This window comes from Cynocephalus volans, chromosome 3 (assembly GCF_027409185.1).
Source record: "Cynocephalus volans isolate mCynVol1 chromosome 3, mCynVol1.pri, whole genome shotgun sequence".
NCBI lineage: Eukaryota > Metazoa > Chordata > Mammalia > Dermoptera > Cynocephalidae > Cynocephalus > Cynocephalus volans.
This window is the reverse complement of record NC_084462.1, coordinates 1,369,674-1,382,317: the sequence shown is the minus strand read 5'-3', so window position 1 is coordinate 1,382,317 and position 12,644 is coordinate 1,369,674. Positions and strand designations below refer to the sequence as shown.

The following is a 12,644-nucleotide window of genomic DNA, read 5'->3' as shown; positions in this document are numbered from 1 at the left end:
CAACTCAGTGGTTTTTAGTATATTCACAAGGTTGCAGCAACCGTCACCACTGTCTAATTCCAGAACATTTTCACCACTCAGTTTGCTTTTATTTTGTTTGGCTCCCCTTTCTCAATTTTGTCCTCCAAAGCTCTTCAGAACAATCATCTCTTTCTTTCTGGTTCCAACATGGCCTTTGATGTACATTAAAGATGGTGGCAATTTCTCTGATCTTCTTCCCATTGGGTGGGGTGCCAAGGGTGTAAGTCCCCTCCCATTGAATCTGGGTGAGCTCTGTGACTGCTTTGACAAAGAGAAGTGACACCATGCAAGTTTCACAGCCTAAGCCTTAAGAGACTGGCAATTTTCACCTTCTGTCGCGTGGAGCCCAGGTGCCATGCTATGAGGAAGCCCAAGAAGCCCTGGGGAGAGGTCCATGCAGAGAGGAGCCAAGGCTCTGGCCAATAGCCCTGGCTTAGCTTTGAGCCACCTTCTGGTACCAGCTTGCTGGCCATATGAGCTATTTTGGAAGTGGGTTCTCCAGTCTAGTTGAACTTCCCCCCTACTAAAGCCTCAGGGAGCAGAGATGAGGCATCCTTGCTGGGCTCAGCCAAAACTGCAAATTCAAAGGCAATATAAATAACTATTGTGGTACTAAGGTACTAAGTTTCGGGGTAGTTTGTTGAGTAGCAATGGGTAACCTAATCACTTTTCCTTTGTTTAGTGGTTTTATTTTACTCGTTAATGCTTAACCTAAGTTTTTTTTTTTGTTTTGCCATCTGGCCATTGAAGGGATTTTACCTAAGTTTTGACAGATATTTTATGTCCTGTTGTACCAGACCTTTCTTGACCATTTGCTTCCACAAAGATCACTTACTTTATAAAGATTTTAGAATATGTGATATGATTGTTCTAAAATTGTATCTGTGTTTTGATGACTTTTTTTTTCTGCCATTTGTTTTTCCTGTTTCTTTTCTCCTTCCCTCTCCCCCATCATATGTTTTGAAACTCTATGTTGAATCCTTTTTTTAAAAATTAACAATTATGTTTTAACTAGATGAGTTCCTCCTAGAACATCTCTTTTTTTTTTTTTTTTTTTTAATACAGATGACCAGTAAGGCGATCTTAACCCTTGACTTGGTGTTGTCAGCACCACGCTCTCCCACTCCTAAAACTTCTCTTTGCAGGAGTCTTTGAAGGGGCCAGTACTAGGTCCTGTATGACCCAGGATTGTGTTATGAGTGACATATTTTAGCTTCTTGTTTTCTCCTGACAGCAGAGATTAGCATCTCTCATGATGGTCACAGTACAGAATCTCAGTCTTCCTTCACCTTATCCATAGATTGCTTCCTACACATATGGCTTGTTGGTGTGTCATTTAACTTTGCCTTCTCTATGTCTTTTTGGTGACAGACCAAGTCCAGGGAGGCTCATGACATCTTCAAGCAGACCCCAAACAGGAGTGGTTGGGTTTGCCCACTACAGTGTGCATGGCCGTCTTCTATAGACTGAGTGTTTGTGTCCAACCCAAAAAGACAATTCTGCGTGGCACAGGGTTTTTCATGCGGGGCCATGCAGTTTTGCTTCCTTGGAAATAAGAACCAGGAGAAGAAAAGATGATAGGCAAGAGGGGCAGAGAAAGACAGGCAGACAGAGCTGGGATCTCAAAAGACAAACAGACAAAGCGCGGGGCTGAGACTGATGGACAGAGAGAAGGATGGACAGACAGACAGAAGCTTGTGTTGAGAAAGACAGACAGACTGTGGACAGATGAACAGAGCCTTAGGCTGAGAAGATTTAATATTCATTACAGTGTCCTGATCTCATTATGCATTGAACATCTTTCTCCAGAAGAGACACTTAAACTGGGAATGTGTCAGAATCACCTGAAGGGCTTGTTAAATGGCAGATGGCTGAACCCATCTACCCAGAGGTTTGAGGTCTTTTAATTGATAAATAAACTCGTTTTTTGTTGTGGGGAAATACTCACAGTGTGATTGGAATGTATCCCCCAAAGTTTATCTGTTGGAAACTTAATCCCCAATACAACAGTGTTGAGAAGTGGAACCTTCAAGAGATGATTAGGTCATGAGGGCAGAACCCTCGTGAATGGATTAATGCCATTAATAGTGCATTCCTGATAAGAGAACCAGTTCGACCTGTTCTGTCCTCTCTTGCATGCTCTTTTTCCCTCTTGCCACCTGCCATGGGATGACACAGTAAGAAGGCCCTCCTCAGATGTTGGCACCTTGGTATTGGACTTCCCATCCTCCAGAACTGTGAGAAATAAATTTCTTTTGTTTATAAATTACCCAAAGCTGGTGGGTTAGCTCATTTGGTCAGAGCTCGGTGTTATAACACCAAGGTCAAGGATTCAGGTCCCCATACTGGCCAGCTTCCCCCCCACCAAAAAAAAAGATATGTTCAAGTCCTAACCACAGGTACCTGTGAATGTGACTTTATTTGGAAATAAGGTCTTTGCAGATGTAATAACATTAAAATGAGGTTGCACTGATTAGGGTGGACCCTAACCCAATAACTGATGTCCTTATAAGAAGAGAGACAAACAGGGAGAAGGCCATGTGATGACAAAGGTAGGGATCAGAGCGATGCATCTGCAAGCCAAGGAACGCCCAGGACTGCTGGCAACCACCAGAAGCTGGGAGAGATAAGAAAGGACTGCTCGAGTCTTTGGAGAAAGTGTGGCTCTGCTGATACCTCTGGCCTCCAGAACTGTGAGAGAAGAAATTGTTGTTGTTTTAAGCCACCCAGTTTGTGGTACTTTGTATGGCAGCCCTAGGACACTAATACGTTCCCCATTCCGCCCTCCCACTAGCCAGTGGCAGCCAGTCATCTGAGTTCTGTCTCCATGAATTTGCTGGGGGTGGCCGGTTAGCTCAGTTGGTTAGAGCACAGCCTTAGAACACGAGGTCATGGGTTTGGTGACCTCATGTGAGGCAGAAGCTCCTTGTCTGAAAAAAGAGGTCACTTACCTCTTTCAAGGAAAGGAAAGTCACCAGTGGGGTGAGGAGCAGGAAGAAGCACTGGGCACCTTCCAACCCACCCCACCATGCTGGGGCTGGAGTCTTGGAGAACACAGACTCAGAGGGAAGGGAAGAGGGACTGGGAGGGGGAATTATGCGATAGAGACCTAGAGGTAAGGGGGACAGAGACCCAGAGAGCAGGGGACGGAGACTCAGAGAGAGGGGACCATACCAGCTGTACCAGATAGTACGTACCATTCAGCTGCCAGAAAAGAAAAGAAAATTTGCCTATTCACCAGAATGTTTATTCAATAGATCTGGGGTCCAGAATGTGCATTTCTGACCTGTTCCTGATGATGCTGATACTGCTAGTTTGGGGCCACGCTTTGACTTTTCTTTGGTGGGGGGTGGTGGTCTTGGGACCATACTTTGAGAACCACTGTCCTACGGCAGACCAAGGCCATTCTAGCATCTTAACTTCACTCAGCTTCTACAGACCATTTGCAGTCCAGGTCTCAGTCAATCAAAGAGCAAGCCACAGTCATTCCTAGCCCCTTCATCTAACTTGAATCTAGAATTTCTACCAATAAATTTACCTACTAATGAACTAATTGGTAGAGATGGGTAAAGTTACCCATGATTCATCCCAATTTAACATTAAGCGACTTCTAATCTGGTTTGCCCCCTCTTGTCAACCTTGTGATCTCTTCCCACACTGGTTCTCTGAATGGTCAATATCAATGGGTGAGCTCTTGCAATTTTGGGGTCCATATCGTACCCCCTCACCAGTCACATTTGGTGATTCATCCTAAGGAACTTGCCTGGAGTTGAGTACAGATATAGGTCTAGAAGCAGTGAGAGGTGATGGGGTAAGACCCTGGGGAGGACCAGCAGTCCCCTGCAAGACAGCAACCTCAGGACAGGATCTCCAGACAAGGGGACATTAGCCTGCCCAGATGGGGGAAGGGCTTCTTCTACTGAAAAGGGGGCAGACAGAATTGGAGTTCAAGGTCCTCAGATAACTGACGTGTGCTCATGTGCACACAGCTCTCAGGTCCTTGCCTGATTCTGCTCTCTAGTTCTCTGTCCCACTCTCTCTGAGTCTCCATTCCCTGCTCTCTGGATCTCTGTCCCATTCTGTCTGGGTCTCTGTCCCCCTTTTCTCTAGGTCTCCATCGCACAATCCCCCCTCCGGTCCCTCTTCCCTTCCTTCTGAGTCTGTGTTCTCCATGACTCCAGCCCCAGCATGGTGGGGTGGGTTGGAAAGTGCCCAGTGCTTCTTCCTGCTCCTCACCCCACTGGTGACTTTCCTTTCCTTGAAAGAGGTAGGTGACCTCTTTTTTCAGACAAGGAGCTTGTGCCTCACATGAGTCACCTCCTGAACCTAAACCACTCCTTCCCAGGAGCTTTGTGGCATTTAAGATTGTTTCTTTGTCTTGGTTGAGTCAGCCTTGTTCCATCAGAGTAAAAAACAGCACTTTCTACGAGATGCTGACTTTTATTTCTGCTGGACATTGAATCCCACCCATGGCCCTCTGGAACCCACACTTATGTCTTTTTTTTTTTTTTTTTTGGTGGCTGGCTGGTACAGGGGTCTGAATCCTTGACCTTGGTGTTGTCAGCACCGTGCTCTAGCCACTTGAGCTAACAGGCCAGTCTTAATGTCCCTTTTGACTGTGGTAGTCCTCTCCTTTGAACCTCTTGAGCCTTGGAATTGCAATGAAGGGCTGGAGACTCCAGGGACCCAGCCCAGGACCCCTGGGAGTGCAGTCTAACTCTTTTTCCTCACTTTCTTCCTAACCAGGAAGTGGCTCAAAGAACAATAGGGCAATCTAGATTAGTGGGGAGGACACGCAGCAACTCGCTTGCTGGGATTGGATCCTACGACAGTCATCACACTCCAAAGCTCAAAGGTGCCAGGATGGAAGAATTCCCACCCACAAACCCAGGACTCCCACCCTCCAGGCCCTCCTCCCTCAGACCAGGTGTTTAGGTTCCTGTTTCCGTTTGCCTGGGACCCAGGTGTCCAGATGTCCATCCCTGGTCCTCACACCAAACTCACCCCCAGGATCCAGGAGTCCTTGCCTCAGCTCTAAGGATCAAGACAACTCCCAGTGTCCCAGACACGACCCCAGACAACTACATCTCCCATGAGTCTGTGGGTCTGAATTTGATTAAAAAATAAGTCCCTTGTCATTGAGGTAGTTCTGAGAGATAGTTCCACAATGCTAACGTGAGGTGGGTAGGGTGGGGACGGGTAATAAGTCCCGCCCTGTCAAACAGCAGAGATAGTCCCAGAGTCCCTGGGAACACCTTAGTGGGGCAGAAAACTGAGGCTGAGTTGGAGCTGGGACCTTAGGGCAATGGCAGGGCTGGGGGTGGGGGAAGCGAGTCTTTGGAAGATGAAGACGAAGGAGCAGATCCGTGTCCTCCCCAAACACTCGCACATGCTCACTCTGACTCTCCTCTCTCGGGTTCTTTATTATCACAAGTAAGAAAAATAAAAAAATAAATAAGATAAATAACAATAAATAAAGAGGAGACCCAATAATAAATAGCCTGTGGCTTCAGGAAGCATAGCTGGGGCTTTGGCCATGTGAAGGCCCCACCATGCTCAGAGGGTCCGAGGAACCCACATCGGGGGGCTCTGGGGCCAGGATCCCTGGTGGCTCCAGAGGTACTGGGGGCAGGCCCAGCAGTGGCAGGAAGCGGGCTGGTCCCCTGGGGGCCAGGTCCCGGGATGGGGAGTTGTGATGGGGCATGCGCAGTGGGAGGTCATGGGCCTCTGACTGGTAAACGTTGTATCCATCCTCAAGAAGCAGTTCCCGGAAGCTGCAGGCCTCAGGATCAAAATGGAGCTGAGGGGACAAAGAACAGGAATCAGAGACCTGAGATTCCTCTATGGTCTCCTGCTGCAAGACCCCGGAGTCAAGGCTCCCAAACCCTTCCTCCCTCAGACCCAGGAGTCCAGGTCCCCAGCGTCTCCTTCAAGAAACTAAACAGCAAAAGAAGGTGATTCCTTTGTACCCGGTAGTCCTGCAGGGCCCACCTCTCTATCCCCACTTCATACAGAAGAACATTCTAGTCCAGGGACCAGTCAAGGCTCTCTAAGGCCGGGCAGGGGATCTGGCTACCAACTCAAGGTCCTGGTCACTTCCCCAGCCTTGGTCCCTGTTGTCCCTGCACCCAGCATGAGCCAGGCACACAGAAGGCCATGTGGCCAGGAGCAGAGGTTACGGAGTCACAAGACTCAGTCACTCTGCCATTCACGCATTTAGTGACTTGAGGTTAGTGGTATTCCTGCCTTGGTCTCAGTTTCCTCATTTTGCAAACATTGATAACCTCCAGGGGTCACAGCAAGGTCTGAGCTTGAGGAGAGCATAGAACCAAGACTGGCCTGTGTAAGACATGGTAGCCCAGACTGGGAAGATGACAGGAGAAAGGGTGACACACGTGGAGGGGTCTGGGAAACCCACCGATCCGTACAGTGTCCCATCTGGCCTCTGGCACAGAAATCTGGATGTCATGACTCCCAGGATTTGAATAACTCCTGGCTTCAAGGCTTTCAGCTCTAAGAGACCTAGTGAGAGAAAGTGGTAAAACACTCAGAGGGCCTCTCCCCAGACCCCTCTGTCCCAGGCCCAGAATCCCAGGAGGCCCTGCCCCCATGCTTACTTTCAGGGCTCCGGTGGGCAGCCCCTGTCACTGTGCCATCCGCCCTGATCTCCAGGTGGGCTTCTGTCTCCTGGGCGTCGTCTGTGTAGAGATGCCGCTGCCGGACTTGGCCCCCGAATTGGAGGAGGGGGCTGGAGTCAGGGATGGGATGTGCCTGGCAGACTCCCAGCAGCAGGACAGCCAGCACAGGGACCCACAGTCCCAGGGTCTCGAACCCAGCCTCATCCCAGCCCATCAATGGTTCAGTCTGCAGGCAAGGTCTGATGTGTGAGGTTTGAGAGCTCAGTGGTCTAGATTCACTTCCAGATCTAGATTCACTTCCAGATCCCGGTTGCTCAGGAAAGCAGATTCACAGATTGTTGCTCAGATGGCCCCAGTACCTGGGTCTTCTTTCTTGTAGATCCCTAGCTGACAGGACACCCAAGTCTCTTGGGACAGATGCAGAAGCTTCAGAATTTATACCCAGACAGACCCGCCCAATCATCCTCTCTGTGCCTGACTCATGATATTTGACCCACTTGGCAGGAGCTAGAATTCCACCGTGGCCAGAGCAGCCTGAACAGATGGCTGATGCAATCTGAGGGTCCTTCGAGCTGGAGGCCTGGACTCCTGGGTCTGGGGGATGGGTGCAATGAGGACCTGATTAACTGGGACCCTGGTGAAAAGGGCTGGGGGCCAAGATTCCTAGGTCTCAGGAAGAAGGATCTGGGGTCTCAAACTCCTGTGTCTGAAGGAGGAGGGAGCTGGGGGCCTGGACTTCTGGGTCTGAGGGAGGAGGGGACTGGGATCCTGAAAAACTACTGCCCTGGTTGACTGATGCAGATTGTGTTGCATAAGTGGAATTTCTGAGTCCCACCTGAATTTCTGGGTTTCTGGGGGGTCTGACACTGAGGTTCTTTGATCATCGGGAAACAGCAGATGTCACATGAAAGAAGTGTCCTCAGCAGAAACACAAGTGTCCTCGCCTGGAAGCCTCTCACTGGGTTGTGGGCCAACCTTACCAACCCCTGCTCAGATGCTCAGATCCTGAACGTCCCAGCCTCCTCTTCCTCTCTGATGCAATCCTGGTGTTTCTTTCACCAGAGCAGCTACCCCAGGCCTCAACTGGTGCTCACAAAATAGCCTGGGGAGAGGAATGGGTGATTATCTGATTAGAATTGATAGGTGAGCCAGGCTCTGGAGGGGGAATTTAGACCCAGAGGGAAGAGAGGGTGGGTAATTTCCTGGAATCCATAAGCCTGGAGAGACCAGACATCTAAGTCTGAGGGAGGGGCTCAGGGCCTGGACTCCTGGGTCTGAGAAGGAGGGGGCTGGAGGCCTGGACACCTGGGTCTGAGAAGGAGGGGGCTGGAGGCCTGGACACCTGGGTCTGAGAAGGAGGGGGCTGGAGGCCTGGACTCCTGGGTCTGAGAAGGAGGGGGCTGGAGGCCTGGACTCCTGGGTCTGAGAAGGAGGGGGCTGGGGGCCTGGACACCTGGGTCTGAGAAGGAGGGGCTGGAGGCCTGGACTCCTGGGTCTGAGGGAGGAGGGGGCTGGAGGCCTGGACACCTGGGTCTGAGGGAGGCGGGGGCTGGGGTCTGAATTCTTGGGTCTGAGGCAGGTGGAGACTGAAAGACTGCAGTCTGGGGTCTGAGGGAGGTGCCTGGGGGTGGAGGGGACTGGAACCCTGGATCCCTGGGTCTTCGGGAGGAGGGGCTGGGCACTTGGAGTCCTGAATCTGGAGGACTGATGGTCATATCTCTGGCGAACCAAGTCAGATTCCCGAGTGTTTGACATCGTTTATCTTGAATGGCGATCGGGGCGCTCTGACCCTGGGTGGGTGGGCCTGCCGAGAGGCTTTCGACAAAGGAAGGTCTTTGGGTCAGCAGGAGAGGAGAGGCCTTTGTCCCCGGCGCCAACTGCAGCGGCCTCCGCGTGGGGCCGGGAGCAGGAACCCTCCTTCGCTGCGCTTCTCTCGGTTCACGTTCTCGGAAGACGCTGCTTCCGTGGCATGCCCGTCCAGAGAGCAGCAGGTAGGCGTCGGACCCTAAAATTCCCCAAAAAGAGGGACTGGGGGCCGGGATTCTGGAACGTGGATGCATACGGGGCGTGGATGGCGGATGGGTGACCCTCTCCCGAGTGGACGCTGGGGCGCCTTCAGGCTGGAGGCGCTGACGCTTGGGTTCCCGAGAGCGGGGACAGGCTCCCCATCTCCCTCTCGGGAAGCCGGGGAAACAGGTTCCCCATCTCCCCGGGAGGCCGCGTCGCCCGGACCAGAGGTCCCGGGTCCTGCCCAGCCGGGGCGTGGCCGGGTCGGCGCATCCAGGTGGCGGCGGCGGGCTGCAGGTCCCGGCTCCGGAGCGGGAGTCTCCGGGTCGCTCAGCAGCGCCGGGGAGGACGGGCTGGGGCGCGGGAGGTAGGCGGGGCGGGGCCGGGGCGCGCGGGCTCCGCGCCGGGTGAGGGGCGGCGCTCCGCTTGCGGGCGGTCGGCGGGGCGTGGGAGGGCGGAGGCTGCGCACCTCCGGGCCGCGCCCCTTCCCACGCCTCCCCTTCCCTGGTCCTTTCAGCCGGTCGGGGCAGGCGGCGCGGACGGGAAGGCTGCCGGGCCGGGGAGCCTGGCGTTCGGGGCTCCGGGGACTGGCCGGTGTGGGCTGCACTTGCGGGCAGCGCGCCCTGGCCATGCGGAGCAGACTGTGGATCTTGCACCCGCAAGGAGCTCAGGTGAGTGGGAGCTGTGGCTGTCTGAGCCCCAGGAACCAGGGCCTCCAGGTCTCTCTTCCTTTACTCTTCCCCACTTCCCCACCTCTGCTCCTCCAGGAACCAAGGTCCCTCATTCGGTCCTGGGCCACCAGCTTGGCCCCTTCTTCTCGGACTGTCCATTCCTGTTACCTCAGTGGTTGACTCTGCCCCTCATAGACGGGTACACCCGAGAGTGGGGTTGGGAGAACAGAGACCGACTTCAGTGGACCTTATGCCTGAGGAGATGGGAGACTCCCAGAGACGGAGGTCAACGTACCAGTCTCTCAACCACTGCCGTCTTGGAAACCACAAATTTTCATGTCTTCCATCTCCCTGCCCTGAGATTCCAAGCTTCTCATCCCTCAAAGCTAGGATTCAGGCACCTAGACTCCCTCTACCTCAAACCCCGAAATCTAAACCTTTAGTTTCCTCATTCTCTGAGATTGGGAGTCCCGGACCCCAGCCCTGCCCTCCCTGACATGCCTCCTCAGGCTCTGAACAGCTGCTAATTCATCTTTCCTCCCCTACAGCCATGTGGCCCCCCAGCCATCGTAGGCTCTGCTTGGCCTTCCTGGTAGTGTGTATTTTCTCAGCAATTTCCTTCGTCTTCCATATCCACCAAGATCTCTTTCGAAATGGCCTACACCTGTCTGTCCTGTGTCCAGACCGCCACCTGGTGACATCCCCTGTGGCCATCTTCTGCCTGCAGGGCACACCGCTGGCCCCCAATGCCTCTTCCTGTCCTCAGAACCCTGCTTCCCTCTCAGGAACCTGGACTATCCACCCAGATGGCCGGTTTGGTAACCAGATGGGGCAGTACGCCACACTGCTCGCCCTGGCCCAGCTTAATGGCCGCCGCGCCTTCATCTTGCCAGCCATGCACGCTGTCCTGGCCCCTGTCTTCCGCATCACCCTACCTGTACTGGTGCCCGAGGTGGACCACCACACGCCTTGGCAAGAGCTGCAGCTACACGACTGGATGTCAGAGGAATATGCCCACTTGAAGTCTCCCTTGCTGAAGCTCTCTGGCTTCCCCTGCTCTTGGACTTTCTTCCACCATCTTCAGGAACAGATCCGCAGTGAGTTCACCCTGCATGACCACCTTCGGGAGGAGGCCCAGAGTTTTCTAAGTCAGCTCCGCCTGGGCCACACTGGAGAGCACCCGAGCACCTTCGTGGGTGTACATGTGCGCCGCGGTGACTATCTACACGTGATGCCCCATCGCTGGAAGGGTGTGGTGGGCGACAAGGTCTACCTCCAACAGGCCATGAACTGGTTCCGGGCACGGCATGAAGCCCCCATCTTTGTGGTCACCAGCAATGGCATGGAATGGTGCCGGGAAAACATTGACACCTCTCAGGGCGATGTGATCTTTGCTGGCAATGGGCAGGAGGGTTCACCAGGGAAAGACTTTGCGTTGCTCACACAATGTAACCACACCATTATGACAATTGGCACCTTTGGTTTCTGGGCTGCCTACCTGGCTGGTGGAGACACTGTCTACCTGGCCAACTTCACTCTGCCAGACTCTGAGTTCTTGAAGATCTTTAAGCCCAAGGCTGCCTTCCTGCCTGAGTGGGTGGGTATTAATGCAGACTTGTCTTCACTCTAGATATTGGCTACACTTTGAGAGTCAGGGAGACTTTTTGGAATAGACTAATCAGTCTAGAGCTGGTGGTACGTGTCTCTGGAGGCCTGAGAGCTTCTGAAGAAGCTTGTGGTGGTCCTGAAGTAGGTGTGCACCAATTGCCAGAGTGATTCTAGTCGGCCAGACTTGGAGAGAAAGGGAGACTTTCCAGAACTGCCTGAACATTCTTGAACCAGCAGAACATCTTTTCCTGAGGGTTGACAATGTCTGGAGAAATTCATGGCAATTCTAAAAGCCACAGTACCCACTTGCTCTTCCCAGCCCATATCCAGAGAACTTCTAAATGGCTGCCCCCCAGGAACAGGGAACCCCCCTCTAGTGTTGACCATTCTGGTCTTTTCTAGAAGAGGTGTTTCTCCCCTGGGTCCTCAGAAGACTAAAGGAACTCATGGTTTTTATAGAGCAAGCACTTACCTACTCCCCTTCTGTTTATGGAGTGATTCTAGAATGGGATTTTTTTGTTCTAGGGAGGGCCAGGTCTAATGCCTGTGAAAAGCCCTGCATGGCTTTTCCAGAGGAGAAGGGGTTCTGAAATTCCAGATAACTTCAGTGAAGAATCTAATGAAGGTACAACTGGAAACGCAGTGCCAGAAAAAACAAAGATATGGAAGACAAACTATATCTCCAGGTGGCCAGCATCTTTCTCTGCTCACAGGCTCTGGAAAAGCTGGGATAGTTGGTGAGCAGAGTGGAACTCCATCCAATCCCTCTACCCCTGAGAAAGGCTCAAAGACTTTTTTGGAGCAGACAGGCTAAAATGTGTGTGTAAGGTTGTGGAATGGGGTAAGAAATAGCTGCTAAAATTCTGCAGAACTTCTTAAAAACCCAGGGACACTTTTTTCTAAGCTCAGAAACTTCCAAAGATTGGTACAGCATATATTGGCTCCAAGGTTAGGTTGCCTCTTACAGTTAAGGACGTTTCGTCCTCTGCAGCTGGCTGCTGGAGGTCTGGGATCTATTTTCTGGAAGTCAGCAGGCATAAACATGCCCTCTGGGCTTGTGGAAAGCTGGAGGGTTCTGTGTCCCTTGCCAACAACCATTGTCTGCCTCTCAACTGACAGAACCACTAACTCTGTTTTGGGCAGGTCTGGGATGAAAGGACACAAAAGTATGCAGACCCCAGACCTAGCCTCAAACCCAGGCAAGAGCACAGGGTCTAACCAAGGAAGATGGGGTTCTTGACTCAGATTTCAGGAGCCTCTGGCTGCCTTGCGGAGGGTGAAGGAAGATACGTTTAATACAGTCAACTCCCATCTCCCATCCATGTACCTAAGCCTCTCAGCTTCTCAGGGAGTTTCAGGGCACCATTGCCAACTCCGCTCTCACAGGTAGGAGAGCAGGAAGCATGAATTAAAGGTCCAATCGCTTCTAGGCTTTTTGGCTAAGGTATAGTGTAGAATCTATTCTTACCTATTTAATATCCGATATGTCTTATACCTGAGGACAATATATTAAATGGATTTTGGGGGGCTGGGAGATGGAATAGGAGCTCGCTCCATCCGGTCCACACATCAACCTGGTATTGCAGTACCTCCAGGATGGTGCATCACTTTGGGGGGGAATCAGTAAAACTTATTAAATCCACATCACCAACCCGTCTCTGCAGCTCTTTGTGTGTGTGTGTGTGTGTGTGTGTGTGTG

General features: G+C 52.2%; 2 protein-coding genes and 1 non-coding gene across 3 annotated transcripts; 2 read left to right on the top strand and 1 right to left on the bottom strand.

The window, feature by feature from the left end:
• Positions 1 to 5,530: 5,530 nt before the first annotated feature.
• On the bottom strand, positions 5,531 to 6,873 carry FGF21 (fibroblast growth factor 21). The gene is made up of 3 exons (XM_063088436.1): positions 6,639 to 6,873; positions 6,440 to 6,543; positions 5,531 to 5,821 (listed from the first exon to the last, which is right to left on the bottom strand). The coding sequence occupies exons 1-3, from the start codon at positions 6,871 to 6,873 to the stop codon at positions 5,531 to 5,533; spliced, it is 630 nt and encodes a 209-aa protein (XP_062944506.1).
• A 2,323-nt stretch (positions 6,874 to 9,196) lies between these two features.
• FUT1 (fucosyltransferase 1 (H blood group)) lies at positions 9,197 to 12,569 on the top strand. Its single transcript, XM_063089299.1, has 2 exons — positions 9,197 to 9,337; positions 9,886 to 12,569. Exon 2 carries the CDS (start codon positions 9,888 to 9,890, stop codon positions 10,965 to 10,967), a length of 1,080 nt encoding a protein of 359 aa, XP_062945369.1. The 5' UTR covers positions 9,197 to 9,337; positions 9,886 to 9,887; the 3' UTR covers positions 10,968 to 12,569.
• Positions 12,365 to 12,555, top strand: LOC134374491 (U2 spliceosomal RNA). Its single transcript, XR_010023330.1, has one exon. It is a non-coding gene; the product is annotated as a U2 spliceosomal RNA (small nuclear RNA).
• Positions 12,570 to 12,644: the final 75 nt, after the last annotated feature.

Excerpts from the sequence above, each read along its gene's own strand:
- FGF21 (XM_063088436.1), bottom strand. The coding sequence starts at position 6,873 with ATGGGCTGGGATGAGGCTGGGTTCGAGACCCTGGGACTGTGGGTCCCT. Across the intron at positions 6,544-6,638 it reads TGCCCACCGGAGCCCTGAAA|GTCTCTTAGAGCTGAAAGCC; the intron begins GTAAGCATGGGG and ends TTCTCTCACTAG. Across the intron at positions 5,822-6,439 it reads ATGGGACACTGTACGGATCG|CTCCATTTTGATCCTGAGGC; the intron begins GTGGGTTTCCCA and ends TTGTCCCCTCAG.
- FUT1 (XM_063089299.1), top strand. The coding sequence starts at position 9,888 with ATGTGGCCCCCCAGCCATCGTAGGCTCTGCTTGGCCTTCCTGGTAGTG.